Source organism: Cryptomeria japonica, chromosome 1 (assembly GCF_030272615.1).
Source record: "Cryptomeria japonica chromosome 1, Sugi_1.0, whole genome shotgun sequence".
Classification (NCBI taxonomy): Eukaryota; Viridiplantae; Streptophyta; class Pinopsida; order Cupressales; family Cupressaceae; genus Cryptomeria; species Cryptomeria japonica.
Window position 1 is genome coordinate 46,778,748 of NC_081405.1, and position 23,159 is coordinate 46,801,906.

Genomic DNA, 23,159 nt, shown 5'->3' on the forward strand with positions numbered 1-23,159 from the left:
AGCATGTGAGGATATTCTTTTGTAATTGGTATTGAGGGTTTAGTTGACCTTGAAATATAGGTTGAAGGGTTTGTATAAATATATGTAATAATCATGTAAGATGTATGTCTGCGAGTGTTTGCGTTGTATATATGAGTGGATGATCGAGTTGGATGCACGAACAAGTAATTTGATCTTTCAAAAATATGGAGAGAAGTATTGCAGAGCAGGTTGCGTGCTTAACTAGAACTGTACTCAAGCATATGGAGATGTTATTTTCATAGTTCATGTAATCCAGATTGTAGTCCGAATGTTTTGGTAAGTCAATGAGACTTCCTGTAAGGTAGTGAGCCTTCCCTTAAGGTTGTAGCCTTTTTGGGTTTCTTATTTTGAGTAGTGAGGTCTGGGTAGTGTGCCTGAATGCATGTGCATTCCCATTGTAATATTCACATTTACTCCTAACATGGTATTATCTCATTGTGGGTAGGTTCCCGCTGTGTTTTTTTCCTTAACCGAGTTTTCCACGTCAAAATTCTTGGTGTTATGTGTGTTATTGATGTGGTGTTGTTACATGCTTTAATTGTTAATCATTAGATTTATTTTGTGGTTTAAGTTTCAATAAGTTTTTGTTGAACACGAGGAAATCATTTGGTAATCTCTTGAGAGCCGACTCTTGATATAATTTATTCAGTAAAGATTTTGTTGATAAATTAGGACCACTCATCATCACCTTGCATAAAAAATAGACAAAAATATTAAAATCAATTTAATTAGTTGAACCGTCCCATAGACTATGTTAGTCTCCGCTAAAATTATTTCTTATCCTTCAACACCCTTCCATATATAAACTTAAAATTTATCTATTGAAAAAAAGGTTTTTAACAAGCCAAAAAGAATGTAACGAGGTCAACCCATTTCGCAAGTGGCCCGTGTAACACCACGAGAGGAGCTGTAAATTTATCCGATGTCGACTTTGTATTCGCGTTGCTTTTTACCTAAGAATAATGTAGTTCCTGAATTGTAGCGCAAATTTCCAAAGGTGAAATGTGCAGATTCAATCCAAAAAGCTTGGAGTGCCTTCCATAGAGATCAGGGCGCATGATGACCGTCCCATCCAATATTTTCTAAAATGGAAATTTGTGCATGCGATTGCTCACAACACATTATACAATGAAATGTACCCTGCAGTAAATTCAAGTTTAAGGCATTATCAGAGCTCGCTGCATTGCCCATTTCAGTGACAGATAGAGTGGCAAGACATTTTTCAGGTAATTAAACGCGTACCATCTAGCCCCGCAAATTGACAAGTCTCTGTTATAAAGAAAAAAATTCTAAGCCACACTGCATTAATTTGCATCCAGCGAGCAGCTTTGAAAGGCTTAATATAAACTATGAATTAGTCTGTCATACGCAATAATTGCCGATCGATTTATCTGCTTCGTAGAGGGAAACCTTGTCTGTCTCTATTATACATTCTGTTTTTGAGACTTGATTTATGGTATGTACAGACTAAAGTGGGTCCAAATTGATTTCTTGGGTCCAAATTGATTTCTTCCAACACATGAGCGATGCTCTGAAACATTGTTAAACTGTTAGGAAGAAAGGAAAGAAGAGATCCACAAGAAATTAGCGAGTGAGCAATGAAGTCTGAGGATCCATGGGATCCCCATGAGCCTGATTTCAACAGTTGTTTAGTGCGACCATATCCTTGGTTTGAAGGGTGGTTTTTCAGGATTCGGGATCCCCAGAGTGATTTTAGCATTGCGTTGATTATTGCAACCAATTATGTCACTTCAGAGAGCCATGCTACTCTTCTCTTCTGCAATCCAGGAGAAAATCCAAACTCTGACGGAAGCATAGAAAATGGGATTACTCACATGGTCTATGAGCTTACCAAGGTGCATCTATATTCTTTTCTTATATTGAGATGTTTGCTTTCTAACAGACAAATTATGTAAATGAATTTTTGTTTAATTTCAGAGTGCCCCTTGTGGTTTTTGCCCATGTTAACCAGTCTATGATTTCTAACAATGAGCTTTTTGGTGCTTTACTTGGTTTTGATAAGCTAGAATCGTGACCTTAATGACTTATTTTTGCTATATTTTGTAATTTAAAAAGAAATCGTAGCTTTTAACTACTGATAAATGATTGAAATTTGTAAAAGGTCAGAAATAAGAAGAAACAAGCTGAAAATGAAACTGAATACAAGCATATTCCTGGAGAAACCCTAAAAGGGAAAGAAAATCCGGTAAAAGTGCGCTTCAAAATGTTCATATCACTATATTCAGCCTTTTACAACAGGTTTATTGTTACTTGGACCTTCATGAACTCACGAAACATGCAAAAATGAGTTGAACACCTAAAAACAGGATTGCAACTCAATTAAAACTCCATATATCAGCCTGCAATTCTCTCTTTAAATTCGTAGGAGGCTAAAACTTGAGCCAACAACATTTTTAAACGACTTTTTTTTAAGTAACTTTAACAAGTCACCATAGGTGGGTTTCATCATACAATCTGCATGGAAGTGGAAGAGACATCATTTCTAACCATTGCTCTTCCCAATAAGACAAACTGTAAGAAACTGCCCCTTTGAGTCTTCTAGGTTCTTGTTGTCACAAAATTTTGCACCCTTGTTGAGCTATCGACTCAGCAACCTTGTGAAACATGGAAATAACCCCAAAGTGTGGGACCTTGCGCAAGGGGTTGAATCTTCAGAGAAGTCCGACTTCCTTCTTAATCCAAGTGTAGGTGTTTAACCAATCCAACACTTCAACAAATCGTACTTCTAAACCTACTCTAACAGTTTGTAGGAGAAAAGTGGTGAGAAAATGCAGCAAGTAAAGAGGTGCTGCACCAAGATAAGAGATGTCTCTCTCCCCGCCCCGGAATGACACAGAATCAATCAAAATACTTTGAAGATGCACAAACTTCAATTGCATGAATGCCATCAAAGGCATGCATGGAGGTTAGGGTTTGCTGAATGTCAAAAGGGAAGGAGGTTTCACACAAGTCACACTCAAAAACTAGTTAACACAACGTATATGTGAGAGAAAGCCACGAAACACACACTTATCATGAAGGTAAGAAAACATACACATCATGCATAAGTCGAAGAGAGGCAAGAATGATGATTTCCATTCATTCTTAAGTCAACAGCCAAACTTATAGTTACATAAATGCAAGAAATATACAAGTCTTCAAGAGAAGTGAAAGAGAAGAAGATAACTCGAACTAGCAGGGGGAGAACCCTTTACAATAAAGCCTAACAGCCTATTTATAGCAAACTGGTCGTAGAGAAGAAACCAAAGGTCAAAGAGGGGAAACCTTGACTTTGGTGTGTATAGGGGAATGCCAGTCTGAGAAGATAGGGAAGTGGCCAGTTTGACATGATTGTGCATGTAAGAAACCTGACCATACCCTGACAAGGCAATCTCAAGAAGAAAAATATATTTGGAAGGTGGATTGTCGGACAATCCACGGTCAGAGCATGCAGTTCTAACATGAAAACCATCAAGCAACCATAAATAGGCATGGCCTTGGACTCCACTTGATGGCAACTTGCAAAATACATCAAATGCACCCTTGTAGCTCCACATGGCGAAGCATTAAGAGCCCTGCGTGTTGATCATGCCATTTGGAAGTGTTGTTGTTCATTGGAGATTGGGCATCGGGCCTTAAAGAAACCAATGCTAAGCATGAGGAGTTAGGAACCTCGGAGTCCGAAAGACTGAAGGGATAAGAGGGAGGTGAGAGAGGGATAATGGATTTTGGGGTTTGGGGAAGCAGTCTAATGCTTACTAGAAGAGTAAGGGTTAGACTAGTTCCCCGAAATCCGAAATTCGACAAAGGGATTTTGGATTTTGGGGAAACAATCTAACGGTTATCAAAAGAGTAACGATTAGATTAGTTCCCCTAAATCTGAAATCCGACAAAGGAACGGATTTCAGATTTTGGGGTTCAGGGAAATAGTCTAACACTTACCAAAAGAGTAATAGTTAGACCAGTTCCTTGAAACATGAAATCCGACATCCTTTAAGGGAAGGAGAGTTGGTTACTGGACCTCGAGGTATTGAAGGCAAGATGCAAGGATGGAGGGAGAAGGCCTGGAGTCTGCCTCATGACAAAAAAACACTTAAGCATTTTTCTGATTCCTTGACTTGGTGCTTGATCAAGTGGGGTAGAATTGATCCATGGAACATATCTCTGATCGATTTTCACTGATGTACCAATGGTGTCATAAAATGACAACAATTCTTTTACACTTTCTAAGCTAATAATAAGGGAAATTGACTTTTCAATTTCTCCAAAATCTGAGTTTGTAGGTCACCCCTCCCCAGTTAGGAAGCTTTTTGTCCTCAAAAGCTCAAGAACTCATCAAGTGAGGAGATTTCTTCCCCACATCCTTTTTTGGATATCGCTTTTCCTTGCTTGGAAACTTGTAATGTCCCATTCCCAAATTTCACTAACTTTTACTTATAAACATAAATTACACAAATTAGGGTTAGGGATTGAACTTACCAATTAATTAATTTGCTAACAAATTGAACTCTTGTATGTAGAACCTGCATATAAAGCATAAGAACAAATACAAATACATATTCACCTTATTGTTAGGGTTAGATGAAATACTAAGTTCATAATACATAAGAGTTGGAGAGAAAAGGACCTGAAGGTTTGCTTGGAGCCATTTCTACACCAAGCCCAAGAAAGGTTGCATTCTACAACCTTCTTGCTCCACTTGGTGACTCGCACTTGCTTGCCTATCAATTCCGCTTCTCCCATATTATCATGCCTCGTGGGGGAATGGGTAGAGAATGCAACTGGGTTCCTTGACTCCTTTGTGTAAGGGCCATCGAAGTCCTTGATGCCACTTTAGTCATCCTAGGATGACTTACTTACGAGCCCCTCATTACCCCTCCATCACATTCCATACCCCTCCTCCTCAAGGGTGTATTCTTATGATGCAAACATTATTTGAATATTATCTGAAGAGGCATATTTTATATTTATAATGACTATGCATAACTTAATATATCATTCATACTTAATCATGATTGGTTCTTAATGAGATATGATTTAATTCAAATTTGATAAATATAGTCTTTTTTCCTAAACACATCATATCCTTAAGTCTTTTATGAAAGGAATAGCATTGAATGCTGCAATAAAGTAATTGCATTTAAATATGCTACTAATTTGAACAGCAAAGATGCATTGAAATGACACAGCATACCTTACTGGCTGCTTCTTGTTTCCTTATGTAATTTGTTGTGATCAGACCTGCGGATTCTCTGCTTGTGCTTCACTTTCTGTGTCATGCCTTTGATGAATTCTGGCTGGTCTTCTTATTTCCCCATCCTTGAATTGGGGGGTTGCTTTGGATAAGTCATATCCCTTGGCTTTTGGCTATCGCACCCTCTCTTTAACAATTCTAATCGCTGTGTAACAATAATCAATTTCCTAATTATAATCGCAACCTTCCCATAATGATGCTCATCTAATTGCATCCTTTGGTGTGCATTCAAGTTATTAATTGGGGATTATTAGTTAAGGTCTCAACTGATATGCATTATGGATTCTTAGTAAATGGATTCCTCCTTAACTAGTGATGAGGAGGCTAAATAAATCGCATTTGCTGATGAACTATCATTTGATAACTAACCAATGGATTTGATAGTTACCTTAATTGTACCTGCTGGTTGTATAGATTGATATTTTCAGTTATGTGAATCACAATCGATATTCTTTCTGCCTCTTTATTGTACTTATCAATCAATCATTAATCTTGTTGTTAATTTGCATATTAATAACCTTTAATATATTTTAACTCAATCGATCATGATGAGCAAATAAACAATTAATGATACAAATATTTGTTTTACGTTCTTAATAATAAAATCAGCATAATTAATTAAAGGGGATCGGTCTTATTAAACAAAAACATATCATTATTACAGTACTGTTGATGTGTATTTTGTACATGACCAAACACAGAATAAAATACCCAGAGGTATCTTATCCTCTCTTGAATAAAGTCTCCGAATGCTGAAGATGTCGCGAAAAGGATCAATCGGGATGACTTAAAGGTTCTTTGTTGTAGGATCTCTACGTGTGGATAAGCACCAGTGGTCGTTGTGTATGCTGTTTCTTCAAGGGGGCTTACGTTCTTTTAGAGAAAGCTTGTCCGTGTTACTTTCTTTCCAAATGCAGGAACAAGATTTTCCTAATACTAACAGATTTTCAAAAAATGTCAAAAGATAAGGGTTTCAAAGAAGGAATACTTGAACTAATCCTAAGAATGACTCAATGAAGACTATACTTGATAAGATTCTACCAATTTCAGTTTCGCCAAGAAATTACAACTCTACTGGAATTGATGCGATCTTCTAAGGGGATTCAATAACTTTCAAATCATCAAGGATATAGATACTATCATAGAGATACATATCAATACTTCAAAAAATGATTGAATTTTTAATCAATCTCAATGTTTCCAGTTGACCACACAAGGCGTCCTTACAATCAGTAAGAAGCTAGTGGTTTGGAATATGAATCTTATCAAAGATCAAGCACAACACTTCGTCCTTCAAACTTATTACTTAAATGCTATTTCAACTGAGAGTGATTCAAGAAGATAAACAATCATGAAGATAGCCACAAGTATTGCAATAAAACACAATAACTTCAATATTTTATTGATCTCATAGCCAAATGGACAACAATTGTTCAAAATTTTGTCTTCACTACTCAATCTTGCTACAACAATAACTTTCTAACTTTCTTCTCTCTAAGCTCTCTCTCTCTTTTTTCTAACTTCTCTCTAACTTTTTTAAAATGAAATGAGTGAGGGTATATATAGCATCCTCAAATACAATGAATGGCCCGGATCAAAAGAAGATCATCGGCTGAGATTTTGACACCTAAACCCTAATTAGGGTTTGTTACAAAAAATTCCCCATTTAGATAAACATCATTAATCCATAGCCAATAAAGAATTGGCACAAATATCGAGATGACATAGACCAATAGGAATTAAGTTGCCACATCATCCTATAACAACTTTTCATCTAGAATTTTGTTCCCTTTCCTATGCTCTTTCTTAGCATATTCAATGAATCTGGACACAATTCCCTCAATCTCAGCAATGGGAATCTCAGGAAGATTTTTCATTCATTCTTCCAAGTGAAGGACTTGATCAAAAGCAGTGAGAAGAGTTGTCTCCCATCCAGGTTCAAGTTCTTTGGTCTTCTCAATCAGGAACATAGTAGTGTACATTTGATCTCGTTGCTTATCTGTGATGATGTTCTCCTCTTTGCAAAAGATGACCTTGATTCTATCCTCCAACTCTTGGATGTCCACATCTGTCTCGATCTCGATCCGCTTGTCAAGAATGGTACACAACACCTCAAACACCTTATCTTGAATTGGATGAATGATGCCTTCAACTCAGCTGCATCTAGTGTTGACGTCTTCAAAAAGGACCTCCTTCATCTGGAGCAGAGCTGACCACTGTAGGAGGTTATGGGTTCCTCCATCCATTATCTTTTCTTGTGCCAGAATCCATCTTGGTGTTTCTCTTATCACTTGTGAGACTGGAATGATAACATCTCTAGTGTGAGTGAATGCAGCTACAGTTATCATTAGATTATGGATAATCTCAAGGACCTGGATAGCTCGATGAACTGTCTTCATCATTCTTGTTGCAAATTCAATGACTACCTTGTAGGATTTATCAATCCAAGCACTCATAAGTTGAACCAAGCTCTTCACCCTTTTTGCCTCACCTACTGATTCAAGAGGGAGTGCTTGTAAAGGAGATTCTGCTGGATCCTGACGTCTCAAGGGCTGATTAAGATGACTAAAATAGTTCCTCCAAGCATTGATCTCCCTCTCAAGGTTCTTATTCTTTTCCATTTCTTCTTTAAGTTTGTCTTTAAGTGCTTCAAATGAATCAGTTGCTTCTTCCATCGCTTGCTCGGAGGTAAGTGGACCAAGCTCAAATGTTTCTAAGTCATACTCTTCTGCAAGAATCTCATCCTCATATTTGTCCACCATTGGTGTAGCTACCTGCACTTTCCTGGATCCTGTCTCATCTCTAATTACCTTAGACATCTTTGTGGCCTTCTTCTTCTCCACTACCTCATGAGAATTTCCTATAAGGCTTTCCAAGTCAAACACATCTTCTTCCTCTTCAACCACAATTACCCTTGTCAGTCTCTCTTTCAGCCAATCAGGAATGGCAGATTTTGTTTCCCTCACTTGTATTTCTTTAGGTAGTGGTCTATCTTCCCGGAAAGGAGATGTTGCTTCATCATCATTCTTTTCTTCATGTTGCTCATTAGCACCAACTTGGGGAGATTGACTTGATGAATGCTGAGGTGTTTGTCCTTTCTCTTGTTTATCATTCTGTACCATGGATTCCATAGACTCATCAACTTCATATACTACCTGCCTCTGATCTTCCCCTTGACTCGCCTCCTTTTCATGCCTAGAAGATGTGCTTGGTGGGTGATCAGGATTTGTTTTCTGCTTCTTCTTGGAAGGTTCTCTCTTCTCAGGTCCTTCTTTCCTCTTTGAGCCTTTGGAATGAGAAGTATTCTCACTCACACTTGCTTCTCCTTCTTCTGGTCTTGCCTCCAAAGTGAATGTCATTGATACATTCTGCTCCTTCAACTTTTGATGCTGTACATCCACCCATCTGCGAGTGCAGGATAAAACAGGAGCCATCAAAGCTCTCAAGTCTAAAACCTCGGGCTCATTCCAATCTATCTTTACTTCTTTGTCTTCTTTCTCATAGGATGACTGGAGGTATCTACCATTATCCTAGGCTTGATCGGCTACTCTATAAACTTTGCATTTCCTGATGAGATCTAGGGGTAGCCTGGAATGCATCTTTCTTTTGACCTCTAAATCACCTGGGAGATTCATCCAAAAGTCCTCCACCTGAAACTCATGCTTGTACTTCCTGCCGACTGTCTCCTCCATATAACCATGAGGATCAAAATTGTCTCGCGAGGCAAAGGATGTGAATGAGTATAAAGATAATTCCTTTTCTGCATCTTCCGCGGCTTGAGTATTAGGACACACTTCAACTGAATTCCCTAATATGATGGGCACGGGATTTCCATTTCCATGCTTGTGTCTGGATGCCTTCGCATAAGCTGCTAACTGTCTAGTAACCTCAAGAAGTACTATCCTGTATGTTGGATATCTTGGCAACATGTAGGGAGGTGAAGGACACCCGTGAACTCTGATGTATGTGAATTTTTGAAACTGAATGAACCATGCATCATACTTCTTCACCAGCTCTTGTGCATCCAGAGACAGTCGATTGTGAATCCCACCTTGCAATATCCTGGTAATGTTCATTGTGAAGGTGTCATTGACTAACTTGTAGTCACTTCTAGGCGGATGATGCAGATGAACATAAGAATCACAAACTCTTATTTCTCCAGGTCCTCTTCCAATCACTCCTCTGTGAGGTAGCCCTGTATACTCGAAACTCCTGATCAAGGCATATATAGCATATGAGCTCATGTGGAATGATTTGGTGGGTCTTAGCCTTCTCAACTGTACGTCCAGACAATTGCTAATGATTCTGGCCCAATGGAGCATTCCTTTTCCTTGGACTATCACTTGTATGAAGAAGAACATCCACTTGTCGAAGAAGAAGGCTTGAGAAGCACCTGTAACTCGATTGAGCAAAGTTATCAAGTCTCTGTATTCCTCCTGGAAGTCAATCCTATGTGGTGTATTGGGAATCTTGTTCAGGCGAGACCGACTTTTGAGCAACCAATTCTTATTGATGAAGTTCAAACAAGACTTAGGATCATCTTCATAGATCGACCTTGCTCCTTCCAAGCTCTTGTAGATCATGTCTTTATGGTCTGGAAGATGAAGAGCTTCGCCTATAGCTTCCTCGGAAAGGTAGGCTAAGATGTTCCCGACCTTGGTTACGATCGTCCTTGATTGTGAGTCATAGTGGCGGGCACACTCGATCATCAACTTATGACACTTGATTGCAGGAGGGAAACCTGCAGCCTTGATGATGCCACTCTCAATTATCCTCCTCACAACAGGTGATGGCTTGCCAATGTAGGGGACCTCTCGAAACTTCTTCACATTGAAGTTTCCTAAGTTGGTGTCTCTGATATTATTCCACTTGGACACGATCCTAGTCTCCAATTCGTCGCTCCTCTAATCTTCCTTGATGAGAGCCTGCCGACTAGTAGATCCTCCGGCTTTGGGGGTCGTCATTTGATGCCTACGCAAAAATTTAAAATTAGTCTTTAAGCATCATACCTTAAAGTATAGAATTTAAGACCTTTCAAAGGGAATGATTCCAAAACGTTAATTTAAGAATGACAAATCCAAGAATTATAAACTTTCGAATTAATTATGAATGGAAATTAGATTTTTCAAGACTTAGACTTTAAAAGATTGCTATGAAATCAAAATAAGTCTTGAATAAGGACTTCAAACAATTTGATTCTTCATACCTCTTTCTTTGAAAGCTTAACTATGAACCTTGGAAAATAGAAGAAAGAAGATCAGATCTTGCTGGATAAGGATTGGATTTTGGTCTCCCTTTGGATGAATTATGTCTTGATTAACCTTCAAAAGAAGTTCGCCTTCCACTAACCTCCTACCACTTAGCAAATTCTGGAAATTTAGCCTCCAACTTGGTAAGAAATTCGCCTCCAATCTGCTAGATTTCGCTCCTCCAATGTGCTCCTCAAAATCGCATTTAGAACAATGAATGAATGATTTGCATTTTGAAACAATACTCCTCTCTTATATAGGGCGCTCACCCTAATTAACCATGAGGCCAACCTAGGTTTTTAGCAATAAAACAAATAAAATTCCCTTTAAAAAGAGGCCAACTTGCTTGTAAAAGCAAATAAATGCATTTTGAGCGCTCAACTATATTTTTAAAATTTTAAAATTGATTTTAAGGCCTCCAAGGTGGATTTTATATTTATATTAAGGCTTAAAGATTAATTAATTAAATGGTAAAGGCCTTAATTCATGCGAATTTGATCTAGCTCCCCCAAATGTCTTGAATTTGGCAAATTTGGTGAAAATTTAGGAATATGGAGGCTTGATTGAGGCTTAATGAAATTTCCTTTCTCCTTAGGCTTTGAAATATTCAAAGTGATGAAGGTCTAGATTCGCTTCAAGACTTGTTTGAACCCCTTATCCACGCTTGTTCTCTTGATGAAATTGAAATTTTCTCAACCTACATTTGCAAATTTCCATGTCTTTGTCTTTAAAATCTTGCAATTTGCACTAAACTTAATCAATCAAGGTTGAATGATAGGCTTTTGATGATTTCGCCCTGGACCCTTTGGAAGGGTCAGGAGCGATTTTTCAAATTAGGTCTTGAATACCTTATTCCCTTCATTCCAAAATCTCCCAGAAGGTGAGTTCATGTTTGTTTTGCCCAAATCAAAGTCTTGCATTTCAATTTTTAGTCTTTCACATGAGGAAATTAGGTGAAAATGTGAATTTCGCCCTGGACCCTCTGGAAGGGTCAAGAGCGATTTTTACATTTTAGGCCAAAATTCACCTTAGTTTGATCATTAAACTCCTCCAAGGCAATCTCCAGGGTTCATTTATCTCCATCACTGGGTTAGTTCATCAAAACTTTGAAGGAAATATTGCATTTTTGGGAATTTCGTTCTGGACCCTCTGGAAGGGTTAGGAGCAAAATTCTCTACTGAGCTCAAAATTCTCATTTTTGAAGGTCCAAAACCTCTTCAAGGCATTCCAAATAGGTTCTTTCATTGTAGTCTAGGCCTAGTCTCACTCAAATCAAGAAGAAAAAGGTGATTTTAGGGTTTTTTGCCCTGGACCCTCTGGAAGGATTAGGGGCGATTTTTCTTGCTTAGGCTTACTCCTTCATCATTTTGTCTTGAATCCTTCACTCAAAGCTAGGCAATGGTCTTCTTCATTCACTCCACCCAAGCTTGGTTTGTTCTTGCAAGGCAAAATAGGGGATTTTGAGATTTTTGCCCTGGACCCTCTGGAAGGGTCAAGAGCGATTTTCCTTCTCTGACCTAGAATCATCAAATTTTGAAACAAACATCTACTCACAGGTGGTCTCAAAGGCCTTTTCTACCTTGGTCTAGTCTTGCCTTAGCACAAACTTGAAAGGAACATGTTGGTTTTAGGATTTTCGCCCTGGACCCTCTAGAAGGGTCAGGAGCAATTTTTAGGTTTTAGGGCAATTCCTTCATCCTTCCAACTTCAAATCATTTCCAAGGCATAGAACATCATGCCTTACTCCTCTTTGAGTCCTGAAAACCAAAATCTTATCTTGAATTGGAAGGAAAATAGGAGGATTTGGAAATTTCGCCTTGGACTCTTTGGAAGGGTCAGGAGCGAATTTCCCTCTTGGCTTCAAAATTTGCATTCTTAGCAGTCCAATTCCACTTCAAGGCAATTCAAATGTCTTCTCACACCCATGTCTAAGCTTAACTTTGCCCAAACAATGGAAGAAAGGATAGTTTTGAGGATTTTCGCTTTGGACCCTTTGGAAGGGTCAGGAGCGAAAATCATGTTCTAGGCTTAATTGCTTCCTCTTGACAATCTCAATCATCTTCAAAAGGCAAAACACACTTCCTCACACCCATTCAAGACATAAAAACTAAAAGTTGTCTTGACCTTGCAAGAAAATAGGTGTTTTTAGGAATTTCGCTCTGGACCATTTGGAAGGGTCAGGAGCGAAATTCACCATTTGGCTCAATTCCTTCACTTTTTGATGATTTCTTGCAACCTCAATTCACTCCTAGGGGTAATTCTTTCCATGTTTGACCTTATCCCATACTTGGCTTAACAAAATTTGATAGCAAAAGGTGATTTTGAGAAAATTTGCTCTGGACCCTCTGGAAGTGTCAGGAGTGAAAATTTTCAATTTTGACCAACAATCTTCATTTTTTCACCTTGAAACTTCTTTGCTAAGTGGGATTTCATGTTTCATCATGCTAGGGATAGGATTTCATGTCCAAGAAAGGCTAAAAAATGTGTTTATAAGGAATTTCACTTTGGATCCTTTGGAAGGGTCAGGAGCGAAATTGCCTTTCCTGGCTAGAATCCTTCATTTTCTTCATTTCTAAACATGCCCAAGGTTTTCAACATACTTATTCTCACTTCAATTCGACCAAACTGAGCAAGAAATGTCTCTTATAGAGATTTTCGCCCTGGACCCTCTGGAAGGGTTAGGAGCGAATTTCTTAATTCAGGCTCAATTCATCATCATTTCAAGTTGATTTCACCTCTTAAGGAAAAAAGACACTACTCTCCTCTCATTCAAGCTTGTAATGTCCCCACTTTAGCAGTTGACCAAGTGTATGTGCGTTAGCCTATCTCTACATGGTCTCGAGGGCTAACGAAGGGTTTAAGGGGATCCTGGAGTGTTTTGGCCTAGTCATTTCCAGTTTGGGCCAAAATGGAGTTGATTTACTTAGTTTCAGGCATGCTTACTATTTTTAGTAAGTCAGCAAGACACAACGGAGGCTAGTTTTGGTGATTGGATTCGATACTCCTTGGCGAGAGCTTTTCGACGAGCTATCAGTCGTGCTATTCAGAGTCCGATTGCTAATATATTTTAATGCTTGAAGTGTTATTAAAGTAACATTTAATTTAATTGTAAAATATTAAAGTGTTACTTTAATTTTTATTTTATGGGGATGTGTGCAAACCAAAGGGGCACCCAAGGGAGACATAAGTGAATATTTTAATATGTTTTATATTGCACATCTTTTATCCCACATTGCTCAAGTGAGTTGGGTTGACCCTTGGAGAAAGAATAAAAGGAAGCTTTTGTGGCTTCATTCAGCATGTTGAATATGAGAAGAAATTGATGTGTGAGTTGCAGATCCGTTCTTGGCATTAGAGGACGTCTATCCTCTCTTGTGACATTCTAGATGTCATTCCCTTGGGGTTTGGCCTTTGGAATCCATTGCTATCAACTTCATTAACAGGCAGATTGGGTGCATCTCCAGCTACAGGTAGATTTGGTGTTTTGCTCATACCTTCTCCACTTCTTGACTAATGCTTATGCCATTCTGAAGGGATGATTTTATGATGATATTGGACTGATTCAAGACTAATTAATACTGTAGCAGCACTGTAGCGCAACACTATTTGTGTTACTGTAGCACGACACTATTCATGTTACTGTAGCGCGGCACTATTCATGTTACTGTAGTGCGGCACTATTCATGTTACTGTAGCAGCAAGATGGGAAGTCATTGCTGGAATATTATGTCAAAAATGCTGGAGTATTTAGTGAGTTAAAAAAATCTGCTATGTATTTGATTTTAATAATTCTGGAAATAATATCATTTCAGCAGTAGTTCAATCTTCATGTTGCACATTATTGTAATTTCCTTCTAGTTCATGTTATATGATTTCAAATCTATGCAAAGACTAAAAAACAAACAAACATTTCATTTTCGAAGCCATAAGAGGTTTAAACATTAAATGGAGAAATAAGGAGTTGGATGCAAACTGTTTGACTTAATTCCTATCAGCAGTTGGTTTAGTTTTTGGGCATTCTAGGGTGTCCATTACAGTGGTATCAGAGCTTGTTTTTCTTGCCATCCTGTGAGGGTTTCATGCGTCCAGCACATCAGTATTACTTGAGGAGAAACAGGTCAAACACAAACCTACAGAATTCACCAGAGATTGAAGAAGAGGGTGACCTTTTATCAGCACCAGCCATGGGTGACAGAGATGGGGAAAGGGGAGAACCTAGCACTAGGGAGATGCTCAGTGATCTTGCTAGGGGTTAGAGGGAGCTCCAGGCTACATTGCAGTAGATGGCTATAGCATTTACACAACATTTGACGACAGTAGATCAAGGCAATAATGCCAACCGAGGTAATAATGGCAACCAAGGTAATAATGCTAATCAGGGAGGTGGACAGGGTAATGGAGATGCATTGGTTAAAAGGGGAACCAGGACATATGCTAGAGCAGGTTCTTCTACTACGAGACCACTCATGCCACAGTTTCCTCCGAGACAAAATGACCAGAATAATGTTGGTCCTACACAGCAAGAGATTCAAGATATGATTATGGATGATTGGAGGGACTCTAGCCCTGAGTTACAGGTTGAGATGACATTCAGGGAATATATGGATGTTAGACTCAAGAATATGCCCATGAGAGGAAATCGACAACAGAATTATGAGATGAGGAAGAAGTTGGGAAAGTTGTCTATTCCATACTATGATGGTACAGGGAAGGCTTTAGCACGGACATGGGTCCAGAAATTAGATACTTTATTCCAGCTTAATCCCATGCTTGAGGAGGATGCGATTAAGTATGTTGCATTGCACTTGGATGGGAGTGCACACGAGTGGTGGCACCATGGTATGGTCACATTGGGCCATAATCAGATACACATACGTAGAGTTCACTGAGAGGTTGATTGACAGGTTTGATACGAAGGATCCAGAACTCCATTTCAAGGAGTTAGCTCAGTTGAGACAGTGGGGTCCTATCGACAGTTACATCTTAGATTTCCAGAGACTATCAGTGTTGGTTACAGACATTTTGGAGAGGAGGTTGATTGTACTGTTTGTGGATGGATTGTCAGAGCCTCTTCGTGGTTGGGTGAAGGGACATGATCCTCTCACATTGCAGGATGCCATTCGGAAGGCGAGAGATCTTGCACCTTCCGCTTCTAGGAGTAGGTTCACTCCTTAGGATCCACACTTCAAGAAGGATAGGGATAATAAACCTCTACATAGGGATTCTCAGCCTCAGAAAAAAGAATCAAAGAGGTTAGACAATGAGACACTGAACGAGTTGAGGCGGAAAAAACTATGTTTTCAGTGTAGGGAACCGTGGGATTTATCTCACAAGTGTCCTTTGAAGGCTAAGGCCAACCAGATGGAGTACTTCTCTGCTGAGGAGTCACAGTCAGAGGATGAGGAGCAACAGTCAGAGTCTGATGGTGAGAGCAGTACCACTGAGGAGGGTTCAGGGAATGAGAAGGCCCTAGCTAGATTGACAGGTGCTCAAAAGGCAATTACTTTTAAGGTGCGTGGCACCATACAGGGACAGAAGGTGGTTGCTTTGCTGGACACTAGGGCCACACATAATTTCATAGATTCACAGTTAGTGGCTAGGAGAGGGTGGCAAACTGAAGAACATTCAGGATTCCGAGTCATGGTAGCTAGTGGTCACAAGTTACTATGCACATAGAAGATTACAAATCTTCGCATTAGATTGGGAGATGGTTATGAGCTACAGGATGAGTTCTATGTTGTGGACATGGGTGATTATGACGTTATCTTAGGGATGACTTGGATGGCATCGTTGAGAGAGTTTACTCTCAACATGGAGAGAGTAGAGGTGAGGTTCCAGCATGAGGGTAGGACCGTGGTACTCAAAGGATTATCAGATGGCAGTTGTAGGGTAGTTTCTTTGAGAAGGATGGAGAGGTTGTTCAGACATGATGATGTTGAGTGGGCAGCGGAGTGCTTGATTATGCCAGCATCACCAGAGCCACAGGTTAAGAGTCATCCACTTGATATGCAGGACATCCTTGATAGACATGCCAAGGTATTTGGCAGTATTCCACATGGCGTTCCTCCAGATAGGGGGATAGAGCATGTCATCGAGTTAGAAGAGGGGGCTAAGCCCATTATGATCACGCCCTATCGTCATCCAAAAAAACACAAGGATGAGATAGAGAAAGCCATCAAGGAGTTGTTGGAGATGGGGCACATTAGGCCAAGCAAAAGCCCTTTTGCTTCAGCAGTTGTTTTGGTTAAGAAGAAGGATGGAACAATGCACATGTGCATTGACTACAGGGCCTTGAACAAGAAAACCATTAAGAACAGGTACCCCATTCCGAGGATAGATGAGCTGATAGATGAGCTACATGGGGCATGCTTCTTCACAAAGATAGATTTGAGATCAGGGTATCATTAGATCAGTATGAGGGCAGAGGACATTGAGAAGACAGCTTTTCGGTGCCACTATGGTCATTTCGAGTTTCTGGTTATGCCATTTGGGCTAACCAATGCTTCTGCTACTTTTCAGAGTTGCATGAACCAGGTGTTCAGGGGGCATTTGAGGAGATTCGTTTTGATTTTCTTTGACGATATTTTGGTCTTTAGTAGGACATGGGAGGAGCATTTGCAGCATCTTGAGGAGGCGCTATCTATCTTGGAGAGAGAGTCACTGTATGCCAAGGAGTCTAAGTATGAGTTCGGGATGACAGAGCTTTTGTACCTTGGTCATATTATCAGTGCAAAGGGAGTTCGGATGGATCTTGAAAAGATTAGAGCTATTGTTGATTGGCCCACACCTACGAACCTTACTCAACTTAAGGGGTTCTTTGGCTTATGTGGTTTTTATAGGAGGTTTGTTAAGGGGTTTTCTCAGACAACTGCTCCTTTGACAGATCTTACTAAGAAGGGGGCCTTCATGTGGACAAGGGCAACACAAAGGTGTTTTGAGTATTTCAAGTAGGTGATGTCTTCATGTTTGGTCCTAGCTCTACCAGACTTCACGAAGCCTTTTGAGCTTCATTGTGATGCATCAGGTGATGGGATTGGAGTAGTATTGATGCAAGAGAAGCACCCCATCGCTTTTGAGAGAAGGAAGCTCCGAGGTGTGGAGAGGAGCTATTCTATTTATGATCGTGAGATGTTGGCCATCATGCATGCCTTCGCCAAATTTCGATCCTACTTGGTTGGAGGGAAGTTTGTGATCAAGACGGATCACAACAGCATAAAGTATTTCATGAGTTAGCGAGATTTGAATGACAGGTAGCAGAAGTGGGTCACTAAATTGCAGGCTTATGACTTTGACATTGAGTTTGTCAAAGGGAAGAAGAATGTAGTAGCTGATGCCTTATCCAGAAGACCTCACATTTGTGCTCTTGCAGAGATTACAGGAGATTGGAGGGATAAGATTATAGCAGAGTATGTCGGAGATACTTGGGCTTCTGGTTTGATTTCAGGTACTATACAGGATGATCGCTATGAGGTGATAGATGGATTGATCAGATTTCAGGACAGGGTTTATTTGATTCCATCATCACAGTTGAGAGGGGCAATACTGAGGGTATTTCATGATGCACCTACAGCTGGGCATCCAGGGGTCTTCAAGACCTACAGGCAGATTCGAGAGCGGTTTTCATGGAGAGGGCTCAAGGATGATGTTCAGAGGTATGTCAGGGAGTGTGCAGTTTGTCAGCAGAATAAGGGAGAGCACACATTTCCTGCAGGTTTACTACAACCCTTGCCCATTCCTGACAAGAAATAGGAAAGCATTTCTATGGACTTCATCACTGGTTTACCACGAGTGTAGGGAAGAGATTGCATTTATGTGGTGGTAGATAGATTGACGAAGTTTGCTCACTTCTTTGCTATTCCTCCTTCTTACACAGCAGCTCAAGTGGCAGATTTGTTCTTCAGAGAGATTTTTAGGTTGCATGGGCTACCGAGATTTATTGTTAGTGACAGGGATAGCAAGTTCATGAGCGCTTTTTGGCAGGAGTTGTTCAGGTTGTGCGGTACAGATCTTACACCTAGTACGAGCTACCATCCTTAGACAGATGGGCAGACAAAGATAGTAAATAAATGGGTGGAAGGTTATTTACGAAACTATGTGATTGCGCAGCAGAGAGCTTGGGTCAGGTGGTTACACATGGGGGAGTATTGTTACAATACCACATATCACATGACCATTAGGATGACTCCATTTATCGCATTGTATGGGTATGAAGCACCAAGCTTCATGGATTTGGCTTTGGGGGACAGCAGAGTGCCCAAAGCCAAGGATCTGTTGTAGGATAGTCAGGATATCCTAAGAGCGCTCAACGAGAATATACAGCAGGCGCAAAATCAGCAGAAGTTGTATGCTGACCAACATAGGGTAGAGGGCAGTTTCGAGGTGGGGGACATGGTGTATTTGAGGCTACAGCCATATAGGCAGTCATCGCTCAAGAGGAGCGGAGCAGAGAAGCTGAAGCCTAGATTTTATGGTCCCTACAGGGTGATTCGCAGAGTGGGTGAAGTCGCCTATGAGCTTGAGCTTCCAGAGGGCAGTCGGGTACACAATGTATTTCATGTGTCTAGGCTTAAGAAAGCCGCCATTGGTCAGAGTGTAGTACCTTCTGCAGATTTACCCCCTTTGGATGAGGAGGGGAAGCTTGTGTTAGTACCTGAGGCTATTCTGGACACCAGAGAGAGGAAACTCAGAAACAGGATAGTGAAGGAGTATTTGGTTAGATGGAGAGACCTGCTGGAGGAAGATGCTACATGGGAGAATGAGCAGGTGATACAGCAGGCTGGACTGAGATTGCTTGAGGACAAGCAATTTCAAGGGGGGCGGACTATAATGTCCCCACTTTAGCAGTTGACCAAGTGTATGTGCGTTAGCCTATCTCTGCATGGTCCCGAGGGCTGGCGAAGGGTTTAAGGGGATCCTGGAGTGTTTTGGCCTAGTCATTTCTAGTTTGGGCCAAAACGGAGTTGATTTACTTAGTTTCAGGCATACTTACTATTTTTAGTAAGTCAGCAAGACACAATGGAGGCTAGTTTTGGTGATTGGATTCGATACTCCTTAGTGAGAGCTTTTCGATGAGCTATCACTTGCGCTATTCGGAGTCCGATTGCTAACATATTTTAATGCCTGAAGTGTTATTAAAGTAACATTTAATTTAATTGTAAAATATTAAAGTATTACTTTAATTTTTATTTTATGGGGATGTGTGCAAACCAAAGGGGCACCCAAGGGAGACATAAGTGAATATTTTAATATGTTTTATATTGCACATCTTTTATCCCACATTGCTCAAGTGAGTTGGGTCGACCCTTGGAGAAAGAATAAAAGGAAGCTTTTGTGGCTTCATTCAGCATGTTGAATATGAGAAGAAATTGATGTGTGAGTTGCAGATCCGTTCTTGGCATTAGAGGACGTCTATCCTCTCTTGTGACATTCTAGACGTCATTCCCTTGGGGTTTGGCCTTTGGAATCCATTGCTATCAACTTCATTAACAGGCAGATCGGGTGCATCTCCAGCTACAGGCATATTTGGTGTTTTTCTCATACCTTCTCCACTTCTTGACCAAGGCTTATGCCATTTTGAAGGGATGATTTTATGATGATATTGGACTGATTGAAGACTAATTAATACTGTAGCAACACTGTAGCGCAGCACTATTCGTGTTACTGTAGCACGGCACTATTCACACTACTGTGGTGCGGCACTATTCATGTTACTGTAGCGCGGCACTATTCATGTTACTGTAGCAGCAAGATGGGAAGTCATTGCTGGAATATTATGTCAAAAATGCTGGAGTATTTAGTGAGTTAAAAAAATCTGCTATGTATTTGATTTTAATAATTTTGGAAATAATATCATTTCAGTAGTAGTTCAATCTTCATGTTGCACATTATTGTAATTTCCTTCTAGTTCATGTTATATGATTTCAAATCTATGCAAAGACTGAAAAACAAACAAACATTTCATTTCCGAAGCCATAAGAGGTTTAAACATTAAATGGAGAAATAAGGAGTTGGATGCAAACTGTTTGACTTAATTCCTATCAGCAGTTGGTTTAGTTTTTGGGCATTCTAGGGTGTCCATTACAAAGCCATAAAAACCAAAGAGTGACTTGATTTTGCAAAAAAAATAGGTGATTGAAGAATTTTCGCCCTAGACCCTCTGGAAGGGTCAGGAGTGAAAATTCTTTTTTTGGGCAAAATCCTTCACTTTCCAAGTTAAAACATCTTCAGGAGGCAAAAGCAAGTTATTCTCGTTTCATTCATGCCCAAAACTTGACCTTCTTTACTGCATAATAAGAGCTTTTGGGAATTTCGCTCTGGACCCTTTGGAAGGGTCAGGATCGAAATTTCCCTTCTTGTCCAAAAATCTTTCATTTTGCAAGCTTCCACATCTTCAAATGTGACAGGAACGTTCAATCCTCCCTCCAAGATACCCTGCACATCAAAACTTAGCCAAAGTTAGTGAAAAATAAGCTCTAATAAGATTTTCGCTCTGGATCCTCTGGAAGGGTCAGGAGCGAAATCTCCATTCCAGGCCAAATTGCTCAGTCTTCAAGTTTCAAACCACCTCACAAGGCAAAGTTAGATCATTTTCTAAGCTAGGAACAGGATTGCAAGTCTATCCAAGGCAAGAAATGGTGTTTAGGATGAAATTCGCTTTGGACTCTTTGGAAGGGTCAGGAGCGAAAATCCTCTTTCAAGCATTATCTTGCTCTTCAAAAAACAATCAAATCCCTCTCCAGGAAAGAACATATCAATTCACCTCCAAACATGCCCTAGAAAGCATCACTTAGTCAAAAATGAGGGGAAAAAAAAGGTTTACAAGGATTTTCGCCCTGGACCCTCTGGAAGGGTCAGGAGCGATTTTGACATTTCCAGGCTAGATGTTACCTTGATTCGCTTCATCCTCCATCAAACTTAATTAGACCACCTCCTTTTCTTCACTGGCTCTGCTCAACTGACCTAGATAGGGAAACAAACAGGACCCTGACAAGAAAAAACTTTCTTTCAATCTAGACCTGACCTGAGACCTATTCTCCTTGTTCTTTGATCTAACCAACTTGACTCTCCTGAAAGGCATGCTTCATTCTGGCAATCTTGAGGTTTTAGGTAGACGACTAACAACCTCCCTAAACAAGACTAGACTTAGCATGAAAGAAACCCTAAAACGAGCTTCCAAGGTTTAGCCCTAATCTAGCCAGCCCAGGCAGACCACTCACTCACTCAAAACCCTAAAAGCAGAGAGAAAAACAAGCAAAGAGAAAGCAAAACCTAAGGCAAAAAGAGGGGGTCCCCATTCTAATGGGGCGATGTGTGAAATGGTCACAACAAGTACAAAGGATCCATTCTACTTGATCAAAGGGATGGGGCATGACAAAACTGCCCTTTCAATCCAATTAGCCCTAGTTAGGGTAGTGAGGGTTAAGAAATTGAAATTGAACAAGCATGCCATGGAAGTTCTTCATGGAATGTGAGTGTTTCAGGGACACCTATTTTAGACAATCCATTTCAATGCCCTTCTAGCCTCTTGAAAAAACATTCAAAAGGCCCATTAACCCCCAAAAAGCTTTTGTTACAATACAACTTCATCCAATCAGTCAAGAGAAATAGGATTACCTATAGATGATGGAAGAAGCTGGTGGCTATGCATAGTGCCTTGCGGCTTTAGGATCGACAAACTTCTTAGTATCGTTAGACTCCAGCTGCACGTTTGTAATAAGCTTTCCTATTGCTTTGATTTTTTTTGTTTGATTTGAGTTTGAAAATATTTTTGCAATGGATATGATATAATGATAAATGTCAAATAATATCTCACAGCAACGTTGAAAACCAATTGCATTTATTAACTAACAATTCTCAATGAAATATTCAAAAATCTGATTCAGTAGTTCATGATACTATTTTTCAAGCAGAATGAGACATTTCAAATCATTCCGAATAGTTTGGCAACATACCCATTATATACTGGTTACAGTTACCAAAAGTTTGTTGATTTTAGGCTAAGTTACCGGTACGTCTAGGTTTTCCCCCAAATTCGTCTTGGATTCGGATTCGGATACGATTCGTCTTGGATTCGTCTAGGTTGACTTTCACGGAAGGAAAATGGGTTATTTAAACCCTAAAACAAAAAGAGAAGACGACACGAGTAGACAGAAAACACATTTTGGATTTGTCTTCGGCTCACAACAATGGCTCACGACAACGGCTCACGGCTCACGGCTCACGGCTACCCTAAAACAAAAAGAGAAGACTGCACGAGCTGACAGAAAACGCATTTTGGATTTGTCTTCGGCAACGCTTGTCTTCGGCTCACGACAACGGCTCACGGCTTATGGCTCACAACGCTCAGGCAACAGCTCACAACGCTTGGCGCAGTAGTTTCTTCGTTTGCTCAGGCGACGGAATCTATGGATGCTTCATCGTTAATAATGGAATATATAAAATAGATTTTTAAAAAGTATTATACATTATCTTAATATATTGCCCCGTAACCTATTTTTTAGTAGTTATATAATTAGATTACAAATTTAAAATAATATAAGTTTTATAAGATATATTTAATATTAATTTATAATTAATATGTTTAATTTTTAATAATGAAATATATAAAATAGTTTATTTTAAAATTATTATACATT

The 23,159-nt window shown here is 39.8% G+C and overlaps 1 protein-coding gene across 1 annotated transcript in view; it reads left to right on the forward strand.

Moving 5' to 3' along the window:
• Nucleotides 1–877: 877 nt before the first annotated feature.
• Nucleotides 878–23,159, forward strand: part of LOC131027387 (uncharacterized) — a 158,948-nt gene continuing 136,666 nt past the window's right edge. Inside the window, exons 1-2 of the mRNA XM_057957422.2 lie at nucleotides 878–1,247; nucleotides 1,488–1,877. Of these exons, the coding sequence (XP_057813405.2) occupies nucleotides 1,620–1,877 (258 nt within the window). The 5' untranslated portion in view covers nucleotides 878–1,247; nucleotides 1,488–1,619. The remainder of the gene's footprint in view (nucleotides 1,248–1,487; nucleotides 1,878–23,159) is intronic.